Source organism: Grampus griseus (assembly GCF_964374135.1).
Source record: "Grampus griseus genome assembly, chromosome: 20".
Taxonomy (NCBI): domain Eukaryota; kingdom Metazoa; phylum Chordata; class Mammalia; order Artiodactyla; family Delphinidae; genus Grampus; species Grampus griseus.
In genome coordinates, this window is record NC_139014.1 from 14,857,408 (window position 1) to 14,870,781 (window position 13,374).

The following is a 13,374-nucleotide window of genomic DNA, read 5'->3' on the forward strand; positions in this document are numbered from 1 at the left end:
CCCCCGAACGTGGCGGACCCGGGAAGCCAGGTCGTGAGGCCCGGATTCGAAGGTTACCCGCGCTCGGGTCCGGAGGCCGGGTCACGGTGGCCGCCGTTCTCGCGCCGCAGGCCCCAGCACGCGGGCGTCAAGGCTCGGGCCCGGAGGCTGGCGGGACCCTGTCCCTAGACCCGGGACCTTGGGGGGCCGGGCCCGGTCCCAGGTGCGCGGACCCGCCGGGGGCACTTCCGGTCCCCGCGCCCCCGCCCCCCGCCCGTCGCGTAGTCCGCCGGGCTGCCAACCCGCTGCAGCCGCCCGGTCGCCATGGAGACGCGGTAGCTCCGAAGTCCGCGCGGCTGGCCGAACCGGCAGAACAGCCCGGGCGTGGCGCGGGCAGCTCGCGGGCCAGTCGGCAGCCCGACGCTGCGCAGCGAGGACAAGGTCCGGGCTCGACGTCCAGCCAGGTAGGTGGCCGGGGCGGGTGGGGGAGAGTCGAGGCTCGGCGCGGAGTCGGGAGGGGCCCCGGGTGTGTGCGGGGGGACGGCGAGCTCAGGTGTGCTCGGCCTGGGACGGGACCGCGCCCGCGCCGGGACAGGCCGGGATCCCGGCGCCGCAGCCAGTCTTTCTCTTTCCCTCTCCTGCCTCCACACCTGACTCACCTCACCTGCTTCCCCCGGCTCGGGGCCACCGAGCAAGGCCCGAGGTTAGGAGCTCATCCCACTCCTGCCTGGAGCTGTCAGCCGTCGGCCCCGGGTCAGCCTCTGTGCCCAGTCTCCGCGGAAGTTAGCACGGAGCGGCAGGTGATCCCAAGTTTATGTACGGCGTAATGTTTTGCCCTACTCTAGAAACTAGGTGGCATAGAAGTGGATCAACCAGCATTTGCCACGACTGTTCTTTTGAAACCTGAGACCGAGCTGCCAAACTGCTTCGCTAGTGGAGCGGCCTCCCTCCCTCTGCCTCTTTCCTCTCGGCGTGAGATGTCTAGCTAGTAGAGCCCTTCCTTGTTCTTCTCCAACATCTCCAGCCTCTTGGGTGCAAGGAGTTTCCCGTTTGGGAAATCCTTACTCCTTGTGTTAGCCTTGGTAGCCCCTGAACTGTGGGTACAGGGGATGCAGAACTGAGCTGAGGAAGGGATCTGCTGCTGCCTTAGACACCTGGGAATGGTGGGGGGGTACCTCCCCTCTCTGTCTGCCCCTCCCCCCAGGGCACCACAGAGAGGAGGATCCAGGTGGACCCTGGAGTCCCAGACATGTCTTTAGGAGCTGGCACCCCTCCCAAGTCTTTCTCCCTTCTGGTCGCCCCTCTCCACTCTCACTCTACCTTGGCTTTGAGGATTTTCTAAGACTCATTAAATGAAGCTCTATCTTATCTGGATTCTGTTCCTTCGTTTTCTTTCTTTTTTTAATATAAATTCATTTATTTTATTTTTGGCTGTGTTGGGTCTTCGTTGCTGCGCGCAGTCTTTCTCTGGTTGCAGCGAGCGGGGGCTACTCTTCATGGCGGTGTGCAGGCTTCTCATTGCAGTGGCTTCTCTTGTGGTGGAGCACGGGCTCTAGGCACGTGGGCTAAGTAGCTGTGGCTCACGGGCTTAGTTGCTCCACAGCATGTCGGATCTTCCAGGACCAGGGCTCGAACCTGTGTGCCCTGCATTGGCAGGCGGATTCTTAACCACTGCTCCACCACGGAAGCCCAGTTCCTTCCTTTTCATAGCAAATGGAAAACAAAACAAACAACAACACCCTACAGAGCTGTGCTACCTTCTCATACATATCTTGATTTCTCCTGTGAAACTGGATTGAGGCAGAAAATATAGGCAACTTGTAAATGCCGAGGGGAGCCCCATACAGAGAAGGGCTGCTACAACCCCGCCCCCAGGGCAGGAGGAGCCTCCTGGACCTGAGTGGATGCCCTGCTTGTCCCACTTCTTCCCTGCCTGCGCCACCTTCCCTTGGCAGGCAGAGCTTGGGTGGCTTCTAATACAAAGGGGTTCACCAGCACTGGAAGAATTTGGTGGAGGAATTCACGCCAGATCCAGGGGTTTCTGCCCAGTGGGGGGATTCATGGTAGACAGAAGGCGGGGTATGGATTTATTAGAAGGGGTCGTGCTGTCTGCTGCCATCTGGCTCTCTGTGGCCCCAAACCTCATGTGTCAGCAGCTTCGGATGCATGACTCTTCCTAAGGTGCTATTAGGAACAGGTTTAGTTTTTGTTAGATTGCTATTTAACTGAATGAATACCTATGTGGCAGGCAGTGTGCTAGGCACTGGTACATATTTATCCTGTTTAATCTTTGCTACAGGCCAGTTAGGTGGCTCTCAACATCCCCCTACCTTATGGAAGAGGAAGCAGGCTCAGAGAGGGTGCTTGCCCGCCACCCCCCACCCCGGGCGCACACAGTCATGAACAGTGGGGCTGGCTTTGAAATCATATCCGTCTGACCAGTGCTGCATTGTGACTTTCCCCTTCCTCCACAAAAAAATAAAGAGAGGGCTTCCCTGGTGGCGCAGTGGTTGAGAGTCCACCTGCCGATGCAGGGGACACGGGTTCGTGCCCCGGTCCGGGAAGATCCCACATGCCGCGGAGCGGCTGGGCCCGTGAGCCATGGCTGCTGAGCCTGTGCGTCCAGAGCCTGTGCTCCGCAACGAGAGAGGCCACAACAGTGAGAGGCTCGCGTACCGCAAAAAAAAAAAAATTAAAAAAAAAAAAAGAGAATTATATTTTACAACCATATTGGTATAAAGATGAATATAATCCAGGCTGGATTAAAAATTAAAATATTTTTTTCAACCCTAGAAGTTTGTTTTTTCTTATGATTTTAACAGAAATCAAAACATTTTTTGTGAGTCCCCACAAGTACTGGGAGCCCCAACACTGAGTCCCTGGGCCCAGTGGAGAACTGGGCTCACTGTCTGACTTCACGCTTTCTACCCAGGGGTTACTTGGGTGTGGGTAGTAAGAAAGTGCCCCACCTAACAGCTCAGCCCTCATTTTGCCTTTTCTTTGATCACATTCGAGGACATTCTAGGACAATTGAGTCATTTCTCCCCCTCACCCATCAAGAAAAGATCTAGCCCCCAACACAATCTTTTCTAACCCAATTAAAACCCTGCTTCGGATAAGGAGGCTGTGGTCAGGCCAGGCTCCCTGCTTCCAGGCTGTGGCACTTCTGCGGTGTCTGGTCCCCATAATGAGATTAGGCCTGGTGGCCTTTCAGTGAAAGCCGCTGGGCTCAGGGAGGGAGAGGGATGCTCGTAAGCACGTTCAAGCCCTGCGGCAGCTCCTGGCCCTGGTTGATCACATTAAGTGGAGTCTGGCTGCAGGTGTGTGTGGGAGGGGAGGGGTGACTGTCACAGCCCAAGGTCCCAAAAGCTGCCAGAGATCTGACATCCCCATCCTGTGCTCTGACAGGAAGGAGGGTGGCCGGGTAAGGATCCACAAGAGCTCGCCCTGGTTCTGAGACTCTGGTCTACTGGGCTGAGGAAGCCTTTGGGGGTGTAGATGGGCTGCTTCCAGACTGTTGACATTGCTGCCTGTACTGCTGCGCTGGGAACACAGGAGATCCCAAAGCAGCCAGTGTTCTGGTGTTCCACAGGAAAGGAGGAAAGGAGGCAAGGAGGAAGGAAAGGAGGAAGGATAGGAGGAAGGGAGGGAGGGAGGGAGGGAGGGCAAGAGAATGTTCCCACTGTCTAGACTGGGAAATGAGGGAGCAGAATAAAAGATATTTGCTGGGCTTCCCTGGTGGCGCAGTGGTTGAGAGTCCGCCTGCTGATGCAGGGGACACAGGTTTGTGCCCCGGTCCGGGAAAATCCCACATGCTGCGGAGCGGCTGAGCCTGTGAGCCATGGCCGCTGAGCCTGCGTGTCCGGAGCCTGTGCTCCGCAACGGGAGAGGCCACAACAGTAAGAAGCCCGCGAACCGCACAAAAAAAAAAAAAAAAAAAATCTGCTTACTAGGGAGTGAATCTCAACTGATTTCAAGGTTTGCAAATGTGTTTGTGGGTGAGTCAGATTCCAACCAGAGTCCTTGAAATGTCTTCTTTGTATCCCCCATCATCGGAAGCAGCCCCTCTGTGTACAAAGGTACGTCGTCAATTATGTTGAACCGAATGAGCAATAGGGCAACGGCATTGCTGAAGGGGTCTTTCATCTTCTGTGAAGCACAGAACCACTTGAGGCTTTGTCTTTTCTGTAAATCTGGATTTTTCACTTAGATCTTATTGGCTGTGATGTCACCTATGGGGAAGCTACAGGCCTGCCCGAGGAGGACTGGTCTTTCTGTGTGCGTTTTCCTGTCATCCCTCATACCTGGATTTAGAATCACCTTCAAATTGGAAGGGGCCACAGGGGAGACTGCTTAGGCCTCCATGAGTCCAAAGGTCATTCTTTATCTCTGGCTTCCTCTGGGATGCCTAGTTACCAGGGCACAGGGACCAGGAGAGATGCCTTTGGAGCAGCTGGCATGAAGATCTTGCAGCTAGTTTGTCCCCATCACCTCTTCTCTCTAACCCACCTGTTTCCATCCTGCAGCCTTTTCTCCCAGGAGAGCCCATGGGGGACACCAATGCTTGATGCTATGGTGGGTGTAAACTGCCTTAGAAGCATGGTTCCCCAAGGGGTGGGGAGGGCCCAGGAGGACTGGCGTGTGAGGGGAGAGGCCTTCCTGGAACCCTGCCTCCAAGCAGATTCAGATCCTCTGAATACTGGCTTCAGTATGCAGGAAGTTTTCCTTTCTTCCCTAGTTACTGGCCTGAGAAAGTGCAGAGCCACACCCCGAGCAGGCAACCCCTGTAGGAAATTCAAAGGAGTGGCCACCCCGGTGTGGTGAAGCCAGCGTGGACTGTGGTAAGTGCTCTGGGAGTTTAACTCATAGCCTGAGTCGTTACGGCCCTTTACTCTAGAATCGGCATCTGCTCTGCACCTTGTCTGCAAGGTCCTGGAAGGCGGGGCCATGGCTCATCTGTATCCAGCAGTGCCACCTCCATATCGCAGGCGCTTGATAAACAACTGAGTTGAGCACTTCTTTGCTGCGGCTGATTTGGGGCAAGTCATTTATCCTCTTTTGAGTCCCAATTTCCTCACCTGTCAAATTGGGGTAATACTCCTGTTATCACCATAGGTTATTGTGAAGATTGAACTGAGTACAGAGCGGGGCTCCCTACCCCTGAGGCTCGCAACTCCACCACCCTGGGGTGCAGACAGCACTAGGGTTTGGACTCTGAAGGGAATTCAGGTTGTGAGTTTTCAGTGAGGACATTAAAGCCATGTATTCAGTCACTGTGCTGTTCCCACGTGTTTTCTTTTCAACACCACCAAGCGAGTCTCCATTTCTCAGCAGATGCTCCTGGGTGTCCTACAATTTAACTCAACATTGACACTACCTCCCCGGAGACGGCGTCAGATCCCACAGGGCTCAGTCCCACAACACTGCCCCCACCCACTTCAGATGCTAATTGCAAGTCCAGGTTGTCACCTGTGCTGCTGAACAACAGGCTATAGATCAGAGCTTCCCACGGCCTTTTCCTCAGGTTCAATTAATTTGCTAGAGCAGCTCACAGAACCCAGAGAAACTTGCTAGATTGCTGGTTTGTTATAAAAGGATGTAACTCAGGGACAGCCAGATGAAGAGGTATGTAGGGCAAGGTCTGGAAGGGTCCGGAGCACAGGAGCCTCTGTCCCCGGGGAACTGGGGTGCATCACCCTCCCGGCATGTGGATGTGTTCACCAACCTGGGAGCTCTCCAAACCCCGTCCTTTAGGGGGTTTATGGAGGGCTCATTACACAGGCCCGATTGATTAAATCATTGGCCACTGGTGGCTGCACTCAGTCTCCAGCCCTTCTCCCTCCCTGGAGGTCAAGGGTGGGACTGAACGTTCCAACCCTCCAGTCACGTGGTTGGTTCCCCTGGTAACCAGCCCCACCCTCAGGTTTCCGAGGGGCTTCAGTAACAAGATGTAATATTAACATAACAAAAGAAACGATTGCTTTGTCACCTGGAAAATTCCTAGCATTTTACAGGCTCAGTCCCATATATTTCTTATTAACATCACACTATCATGGCTGTGAAGAGAAGTCTGATTTCTGCCCGACTCACGAGGAGGTTGGCTGGGGGTGGGGGGGCATCTGGCTCTGGCATGCGTCACCACAGAGCGGCTCGGGACCCAGGAGTGGCAGTCTTTGCAGCCCTGAGCTCCCCCTCTGTACTCAGTGGCTACTCGGCGGGGACGCTGTGGCAGGTCTGCCGGGGCAGAGCACGTTCCTTCCAGTCTTCCTAATTCAGAGCTAATCGGATTCTGACTGCGCCCCAGGCTCTCGGGGAGGAATCTAATAAAGCAGAGGAGGACAGCATTTCTCAGTTCAGTACACTCTTCCTGTCAGAGTCGGCCCAAGGATGAGATTCCCGAGGGGGAGGTAGATGCGTTCCCCGCCTTCTGGGAGCTCACAGGGCCCTGCAGCAGAGAGGCTCACAGGGCTTAACGTGAGGCAGGACACCGAGGGTAAGTAAGCGCCAGGCCAGCCTTGGGAACAGAGAGGAGGGGGACAGAGTGGTGAACAAAAGGCCCATTTCAGGTCGTGGAGCAAATCGACAGAGGCGGAAGAGGAGGAGCCGGGGTGTGAGGTGGAGGGGATAACAACAGGCCGTGCTGCCAGAGCTGGGGAACTGGGAGCATCTCTTCCGAGTGGACGTGGTAGGAGAACAGTGGGGGCTGCCGGTGGGCTCTGGGTTAGGGTCAGTTATGGAGCTGGCATTTGCCCACCACACGCTGGTGGCTCTTTGTGCCTGGTGGGGCAACATGACTGGGATCTGGCTTTGTCCCTGTCGGTCAGGCAGATTGAGGAGGGTAGGGAGACGGGGGCAGAAGCTCCAGGCCCTGCTGGGTGGTGGAAATGAAGATGGCCAAGAGGGAAGCGATGGCGAGACGTGGGGGAGAAGCAGGAGGACTCGGCACTGGGACTCGAAGGGCGACCTGGGAGGTCAGGGGAGGAGTGTAACTTTGGATGTGCTGAGTTTGAAGTGTTGGAGGGATGTCCAGGTAGAGATGTTAGTGGACAGTTAGAAATGGGGTTTAAATTTGGGGGAGAGGACAGACTGGCACTAGATTTAGAAGTCATCAGTGTAGAGGTGACAGATAAGCACGAGGGCAAGAGTTCCAGAAATATGGCTTCACTGTTGCCCACGGCTTCTGGAAACAGGTGTTCCCACCTGCCTTGGGAGTGTTTTCTGGAAGATGATTTGACAGAATGTATCCAAAACCTAAAAAAGAACCTAGCCCTTGCTCAGGATTCTATTTCTTCATTTAGGAATTAGACGAGTGTTGTACAAAAATGATCACAGTGTTGTTTATTTAGTGAAAGCTGGCTAAATATTTAACAACAGGAGATTAGGGGATTGGTTAAAATATGAAATAGCCTGTCATGTACTGACATGAAAAGATGTGCATGATCTATAATGAAGTGAAAAAAGCAAGTTAGAAATTGGTATGGTCACGTTTCTATGAAAGAAGGTACATGTATTTCCAGAAGAAAAGGATATAAATCAAAATGTTGATTACTTGTAATTTTTCTCTTTTTTTGCTTATCTGTATTTTACTGCAGGGAGGTGTGTTACACGGCCTGCCCCCCTTTTTAAAAAATGATGGAATTGCCAACAGTTGTCAAAGGTGGCAGAGAGAACTGGGGGTAAAGACAGCCCAGTCCCCAGGAGGACAAGGCCAGGCCAGCTGGAAACTAGTTCTTGAGCAGCACAGGGTACAGGGTGTGTGCTCGCTTTTAGGGGGGACCCCAAAATTTGTTAGTTAAACATCTCTGCTCAGCTGCTGTTCTCTGCTGGTAATGAAGGAGAAGGAGGGTGTCTCCAGAGCTGCTGGGAGAGGCTGGGGCAGTGGGAGAGGCAAGATGGGATGCAGTGCTCGGCCCTCTGGGAGCTGCAGCAGCGTCTTTCTGTGGCCCCAGGCCGCCAGCACCGAGGCCCAGCAAATGGACACCATACTTGTTCATCAACCGCCTCCTCTCCTCCCATCTTCCAGTGCCTCTCCCGCCTGGGTGTGGGGAGAACCAGCAGGTTCAGAGGGAAGAGCCGGCACACAGGCCACCCTGAGCCCGGGCGAGGCTGTGGAGACACTGGGGACTGGGCAGAGGAGCCAGGAAATGCCTCCCACTGGCCCTGAGCCTCGCTTCCCCAAACCCCATTGAGCCCCCGGTTCCCTGTCTGCAAAACGGGAGCAGTGACACACCTTTTCTCACAGGAGCACACACTCCTGTGTGCTAAGCACACTCCTGTGTGCTAAGTGACCCCAGGAGTTCTCACCTTGTAGATCTCAGTTCAGGAAGCCTGGCCTGAGGGAGGGGCGCAGGCCCACGCCCCAGGTGTGGAGGGGAAGACGAGGCAGGAAGGGAAACGGGCAGCTCGGAGGCTCCTGTCGCCTGGTCCTTTCTACTGAAGCAGCTCAGAGAACATTCCTTCTACCGGCAGCTGCCCTGCAGCTCTCTGTGGGCAGGACTTCTTTCATCTCCAGCTGGGAGCTGAAAAAGCAGGCACGGGGGAGTCAGGTTCCTCATTTCTCACCCTAGATGTCCTTTATGATTCATCTGGAGGAAAAATTCCAGCACCTTCAAGGAATTTGCTCACTTCTCTGTTTCACCTGTGAACCCCACCTGAGAAAACCCAGGGCCTCCTGAAACAGAAAGTAAAGCACTGGCACTGGGCCCTCCTGCTCCGGCCAGAGCTTGGAGGACTTTGACTTGCTCCCTCATTGCAGGTGGAAGTGCAGCCAGGTGTGGGTCAGTCTCTGCAGGAAGGCGCCCCACCCCCGCCGGGTGCTCCGGGAGCACTCTCACGGAGGCCTGGGGTTGTGGGCCGAGGGAGGAGGCAGAGGTGGGCAAGGGAGGCCTGCGATGTCTTTTTGGAGGCTGTGGGCCGCTCCTCTAAGCTCCACCATCTTCCCTGCAGCAGTCGCCTCGGCATAGAGCCGCCTCAGCATGGACAGCCCTGCCCGCCCAGCACCTGCCCCTGCGGCCCTGCTTTACTATGTGGCCTTCTCCCAGCTGCTGGGCCTGGCCGTGGTGGCCATGACTGGCACCTGGCTCGGTGTGTACCGAGGAGGCATCGCCTGGGAGAGCGCCCTGCAGTTCAACGTGCATCCTCTCTGCATGGTCATAGGCCTGGTCTTCTTGCAGGGAGATGGTGAGTCCCTGGGCGATGCCACCTGAGAGAGGAGATGTGCAGGGACCCTTTCACACCTGAATCTGCCCAGTAAGAGAAGGAAGCTGGCCTGGACCTTGGGGACACTGGGAATCCAGATCCAGGGCCCCACGGCTGGTGGGTGGCAACTCCTTTCTGACTTATCCCAGAGCTTTCACCTCTTGCTTCAACAAGGAGCATCCGAAGGTGTGTGTGCTGCACACAGAGGCCCAGGGGCTGGGCTGTGAGCAAAGCCCATCTTCTGCAGAGGCGGCTTGAAATTGAGGGAGAGAAAGTGAGCGTGAGTGTGAGCGTGAGGGTATGTGCGTGTGTGTGTGTAGACGCTGGACTTGGAGGAGCTAGAGCTCCTCTCTCTGGGGTAGGATTCAGGCCGTGGCTGGCCCCCACCCTGCCTCAAGGCCAGGGGGCCTTGGCCTTCTCCTTTTGGTAACAAGCAAGCTGGATCTATGCATTCTTCCTAGATGTGGTCCTGGTGACAGCCACCTCCTCAGCAGCACACTCCTGAGAGGCATTCCGCAGGACCCCTGGCCCTGACTGCTTCAGCCCGAAGAGGGGGAGTTAGCTTGGGGCTGCAAAGTTCTTTGAGAACCTGGGGTTTCCCAACCAGGGAGCCTGCTGGCTAAGAGTAGTGAAAGGCTGATCTGGCTTCAGTGCTATACAACCTGAGGACCATCATAGCTAAGAGGTGAACTCAGAAGCCTGGTGGCACCTTGATGTGACTGCACGATGAGCCTAAAACAAAGCCTGGGATACAGGACAGCTAAGAAGGGGGTGGGCGGTGCGGGGGCATACGGATCCTTGTTTCCTCCCCCACTTCCTGTGGCTGGGGTACCTGGACAAGCCCTCCCCTCTCCAGCCGGGGGTGTCTCCTCGCTGCCCTGGCAGGAAGGCCTCGTGCTCGGCTTAGCGCCCTGACATTCCCTTTCTCACGGCCCACCAGCCCTGCTGGTTTACCGCGTCTTCAGGAATGAGGCCAAACGCACCACCAAAGTTCTGCACGGGCTGCTGCACGTCTTCGCCTTCGTCATCGCCCTGGTGGGTGAGTTCCAGGCACGGGCCCGCCCTCCTTCCCCCACCTCTGCTGACTTGGGGAAGGAGCTGCTTTACTGTCCAGTCCCCCCTCCCCACCCCTCCTCCCCCTTCCGGGCAGGGACACTGGTGCTGGCAGCTACCAAGCTGGGACTGGAGCCCAGAAGTCCCGGCGAGTTGGGTTTCCCTTGGGTCACCGCACCCCCTCCGTCGCCATCAGCCCAGTCCTCACGCGACCCCCTCCGGCTAGGCCTGGTGGCGGTGTTCGACTACCACAGGAAGGAAGGCTACGCCGACCTGTACAGCCTGCACAGCTGGTGTGGCATTCTGGTCTTCGTCCTCTTCTTTGTGCAGGTGAGTCCTTGCGGCTCCACGGCGCTGGGGAGGGGCGGGGAGCAGGGCCCAAACAGGGCCGGGGCCAGGTGTGCGCACAGGCGAAAGGCGCTCCAGCCCGCCGAGCGCTGCCTCCGACCGGCGTCCTTCCGGCGCCCTTCCGGCCGACAGGCACGTGGATTTGGTCCCAGGCCCCGCCTCGGGGCGCACAGTGTGGGGCTGAGACCGGCCTAGAGCGCCGGCCCACGTTCCCCACGTGCTCAGCGTTCCCGCTGCGTCTCCGGGCCGTAGGCCACCGCGCGGGGGTGGCGGGGCCTTTGGTCCTCGCGGGCGGCGGCCCACCCGGGGCGTCGTCGGGCTCCAGTCTCCAGCGCAGCTCAGCCTCCGGCAGCATCTCGCCTTTCCTCCCAGTGGCTCATGGGCTTTAGCTTCTTCCTGTTCCCCGGCGCGTCGTTTTCTCTGCGGAGCCGCTACCGGCCGCAGCACGTCTTCCTTGGCGGCGCCATCTTCCTCCTCTCGGTGGGCACCGCCCTGCTGGGCCTGAAGGAGGCGCTGCTGTTCAAGCTCGGGTGAGCGCCCCCTCCCGGCGGCTCTGTGTGGGGCCGCCGAACAGCGGCTTTTCTCCCAGTGGGGGTGGGGGTGGGGGGCCGGGGTTGGGCTTGGGATCGCATTGCATCTTGTGGGCCGGGGCGAATGGCACTCGGCCTAACGGCGACGCCTCGGGTGGCCTTGCCCTCCGCCCCAATCCCGCAGGACCAAGTACAGCAAGTTCGAGCCCGAGGGCGTCCTGGCCAACGTGCTGGGCCTACTGCTGGCCGCCTTCGGCGCGGTCGTGCTCTACATCCTGACCCGCGCCGACTGGAAGCGGCCCCTCCAGGCGGAAGAGCAAGCGCTCTCCATGGACTTCAAGACGCTGACGGAGGGCGACAGCCCCAGCTCCCAGTGACGCGCGCCCCGTGCCATCCCGTCCTGTCCCCCGAGGCGGTCTCCGCCGTTTCGGGGCCCCGACAGGTGTCTGTCCCGCACCCGCCGAGGCTCCGGGGGTGGGGAGCGGGGGTGGGGCAGCCCTCCTCCCTGAGCGCTGATTTCCGGGGTTCAGGCCCCCTCCGCTTTCCCCTCCTCGCTGCTGCTGCCGCCGCCGCTGCCGTCGTGTTAATCCTGCACAGACCCCCGCCCCCCTTGCCTCTGCCACCCCCTCAGATGGAGCAGCTTTGGGTAGGGTTCTGGGCGGCTGGGCCTGGTCGCAGAAGCACAGATCCTTAAAGGGGTTGGAGAGGGGGAGGCGGCTCCCCGCTCGGGGCAGCGGGGGCCTGGGCTGTGTCCGCGGAGAAGGCGGGGCTCAGCGCCGGGCCCGGCGAGGCCAAGACTTGCTTTGTGTGACGCCGAACTCCAACCAGGAGTCTTGCGGGCCCAGCCTTTGGCAGCGGAGCAAGTGATATTAATGTGTAAAATATTCTGGTGTCAGGGCAGGGTTCCCCAGGAGAGGGGAGGGACTGGCCCTTGGGAAGCTCTGGACGCGTGGCTTGGGCCCAGCTGCGCTCTGCAGCCTTCTCTTTCTTTAACCCCTTAGCCCCAGGGCGGCTTTCTTTGCCTTTGGGGCCCAGCAGCCCGAAGAAGAGACAGGAGGTGGGCCTCGGCGGGCGCTGCGGGCCGTATGGCGCCTGCAGGGGCTCCCCTCCCCGCGGGGGCCGGCCTCGCGAGCCAGCTGCCCACCCTCGGGGCTCACTCAGGCGCTGCTCTGACAAGAGGCCCAGGACACAAGCCTTTTTGCTTTAAACAAAAAGCTGCCGCTGTTGCCCCCTTTCCCTTTCCATAGGGGGGGTAGGGGCTGCCTAATCAGAGGAAAGCCTCATCCTCTCCTACCTGGGGCCCATCTTTGCAGGAAGTTGGGACCAAGTCAGAATCGGATTAATTCCCCCAACCCCATGAGTGTATAATGCTGTTAGCTGAGTCACCGTTTGGCTTCTGTCTAGAAATAACATGATTACAGCATCGATCTTGTGCTTCTTGGACTTGGTGAATGCTCTCTCCTTGTTTTCCTCGTTTTCTGGGCTTTGAGGAGCATGACACTGTTTGAGACAAGACACAGTTTACTTAAATGAAGACATTAATAGAATTTCCAAATCTGACTACTGTTTTTTTTTTTTTTAACGGCTGCCTTTCTCACACCTAAATGCTGCCTTCGAGAAAGGGAGCTTGTCTCCCCTATTGCCCAGATTTCTAGAACAGCTTTTGTGGTGGGTCCTGCCTCAGGCGATGCTGCTTCTCAGAGCCGGTGGCTGTGTTGGGCGCCTTACCAGCAGGGCTCCCTGCTCCCTTCCGTGGGCATTCCGGGCTCTGCTACAGCCCCAGCACCAGGGTGTCTACGCACCCTGCTTATATCATACGCTCCGCAAGGGCACGAGCTCCGGCAACTCTTTGATCACCTGGTATGGTCATTGTTTACACGTGGGAAAACTCCACCTTAGACAAACTACAAGAGTACAGTTGTGTATCTCCGTTGCCAGAAAGGCACAGAGAGAAATGGAACCTTGGATTTGCAAGAAAAGTCTATAAACTGGCCTGTTTGCCAAAGCGTATGCTGGACGATTCATGAGCCAAAAAGCCTCCCCCCCACCCCCAAGCTGTTCTGTGGTGGTTTATTTTATTTTGCCTGTGGCCAGTCTTCTATGAAGTACAATGTAGTGTTGGTACAACAGATGATTCAATAAATGTCTACAGCAGGTCTCTTGTCTGTTATCTTCATTTACTGTGGCAATAAAAGGAGCCAGTGCTTTTAGCAGATGCATGAAGTTAGTCTACTAGGGTTGAAAGAATTTGCATATCCCCAGGCTG

The 13,374-nt window shown here is 57.1% G+C and overlaps 1 protein-coding gene across 1 annotated transcript; it reads left to right on the plus strand.

The window, feature by feature from the left end:
- Positions 1-345: 345 nt before the first annotated feature.
- Positions 346-11,485, plus strand: CYB561 (cytochrome b561; the record flags this gene model as incomplete). Its single annotated transcript, XM_082678937.1, has 7 exons — positions 346-443; positions 4,718-4,820; positions 8,926-9,159; positions 10,118-10,216; positions 10,457-10,560; positions 10,951-11,108; positions 11,293-11,485. Exons 3-7 carry the CDS (start codon positions 8,955-8,957, stop codon positions 11,483-11,485), a joined length of 759 nt encoding a protein of 252 aa, XP_082535063.1. The 5' UTR covers positions 346-443; positions 4,718-4,820; positions 8,926-8,954.
- Between the last annotated feature and the right edge of the window lie 1,889 nt (positions 11,486-13,374).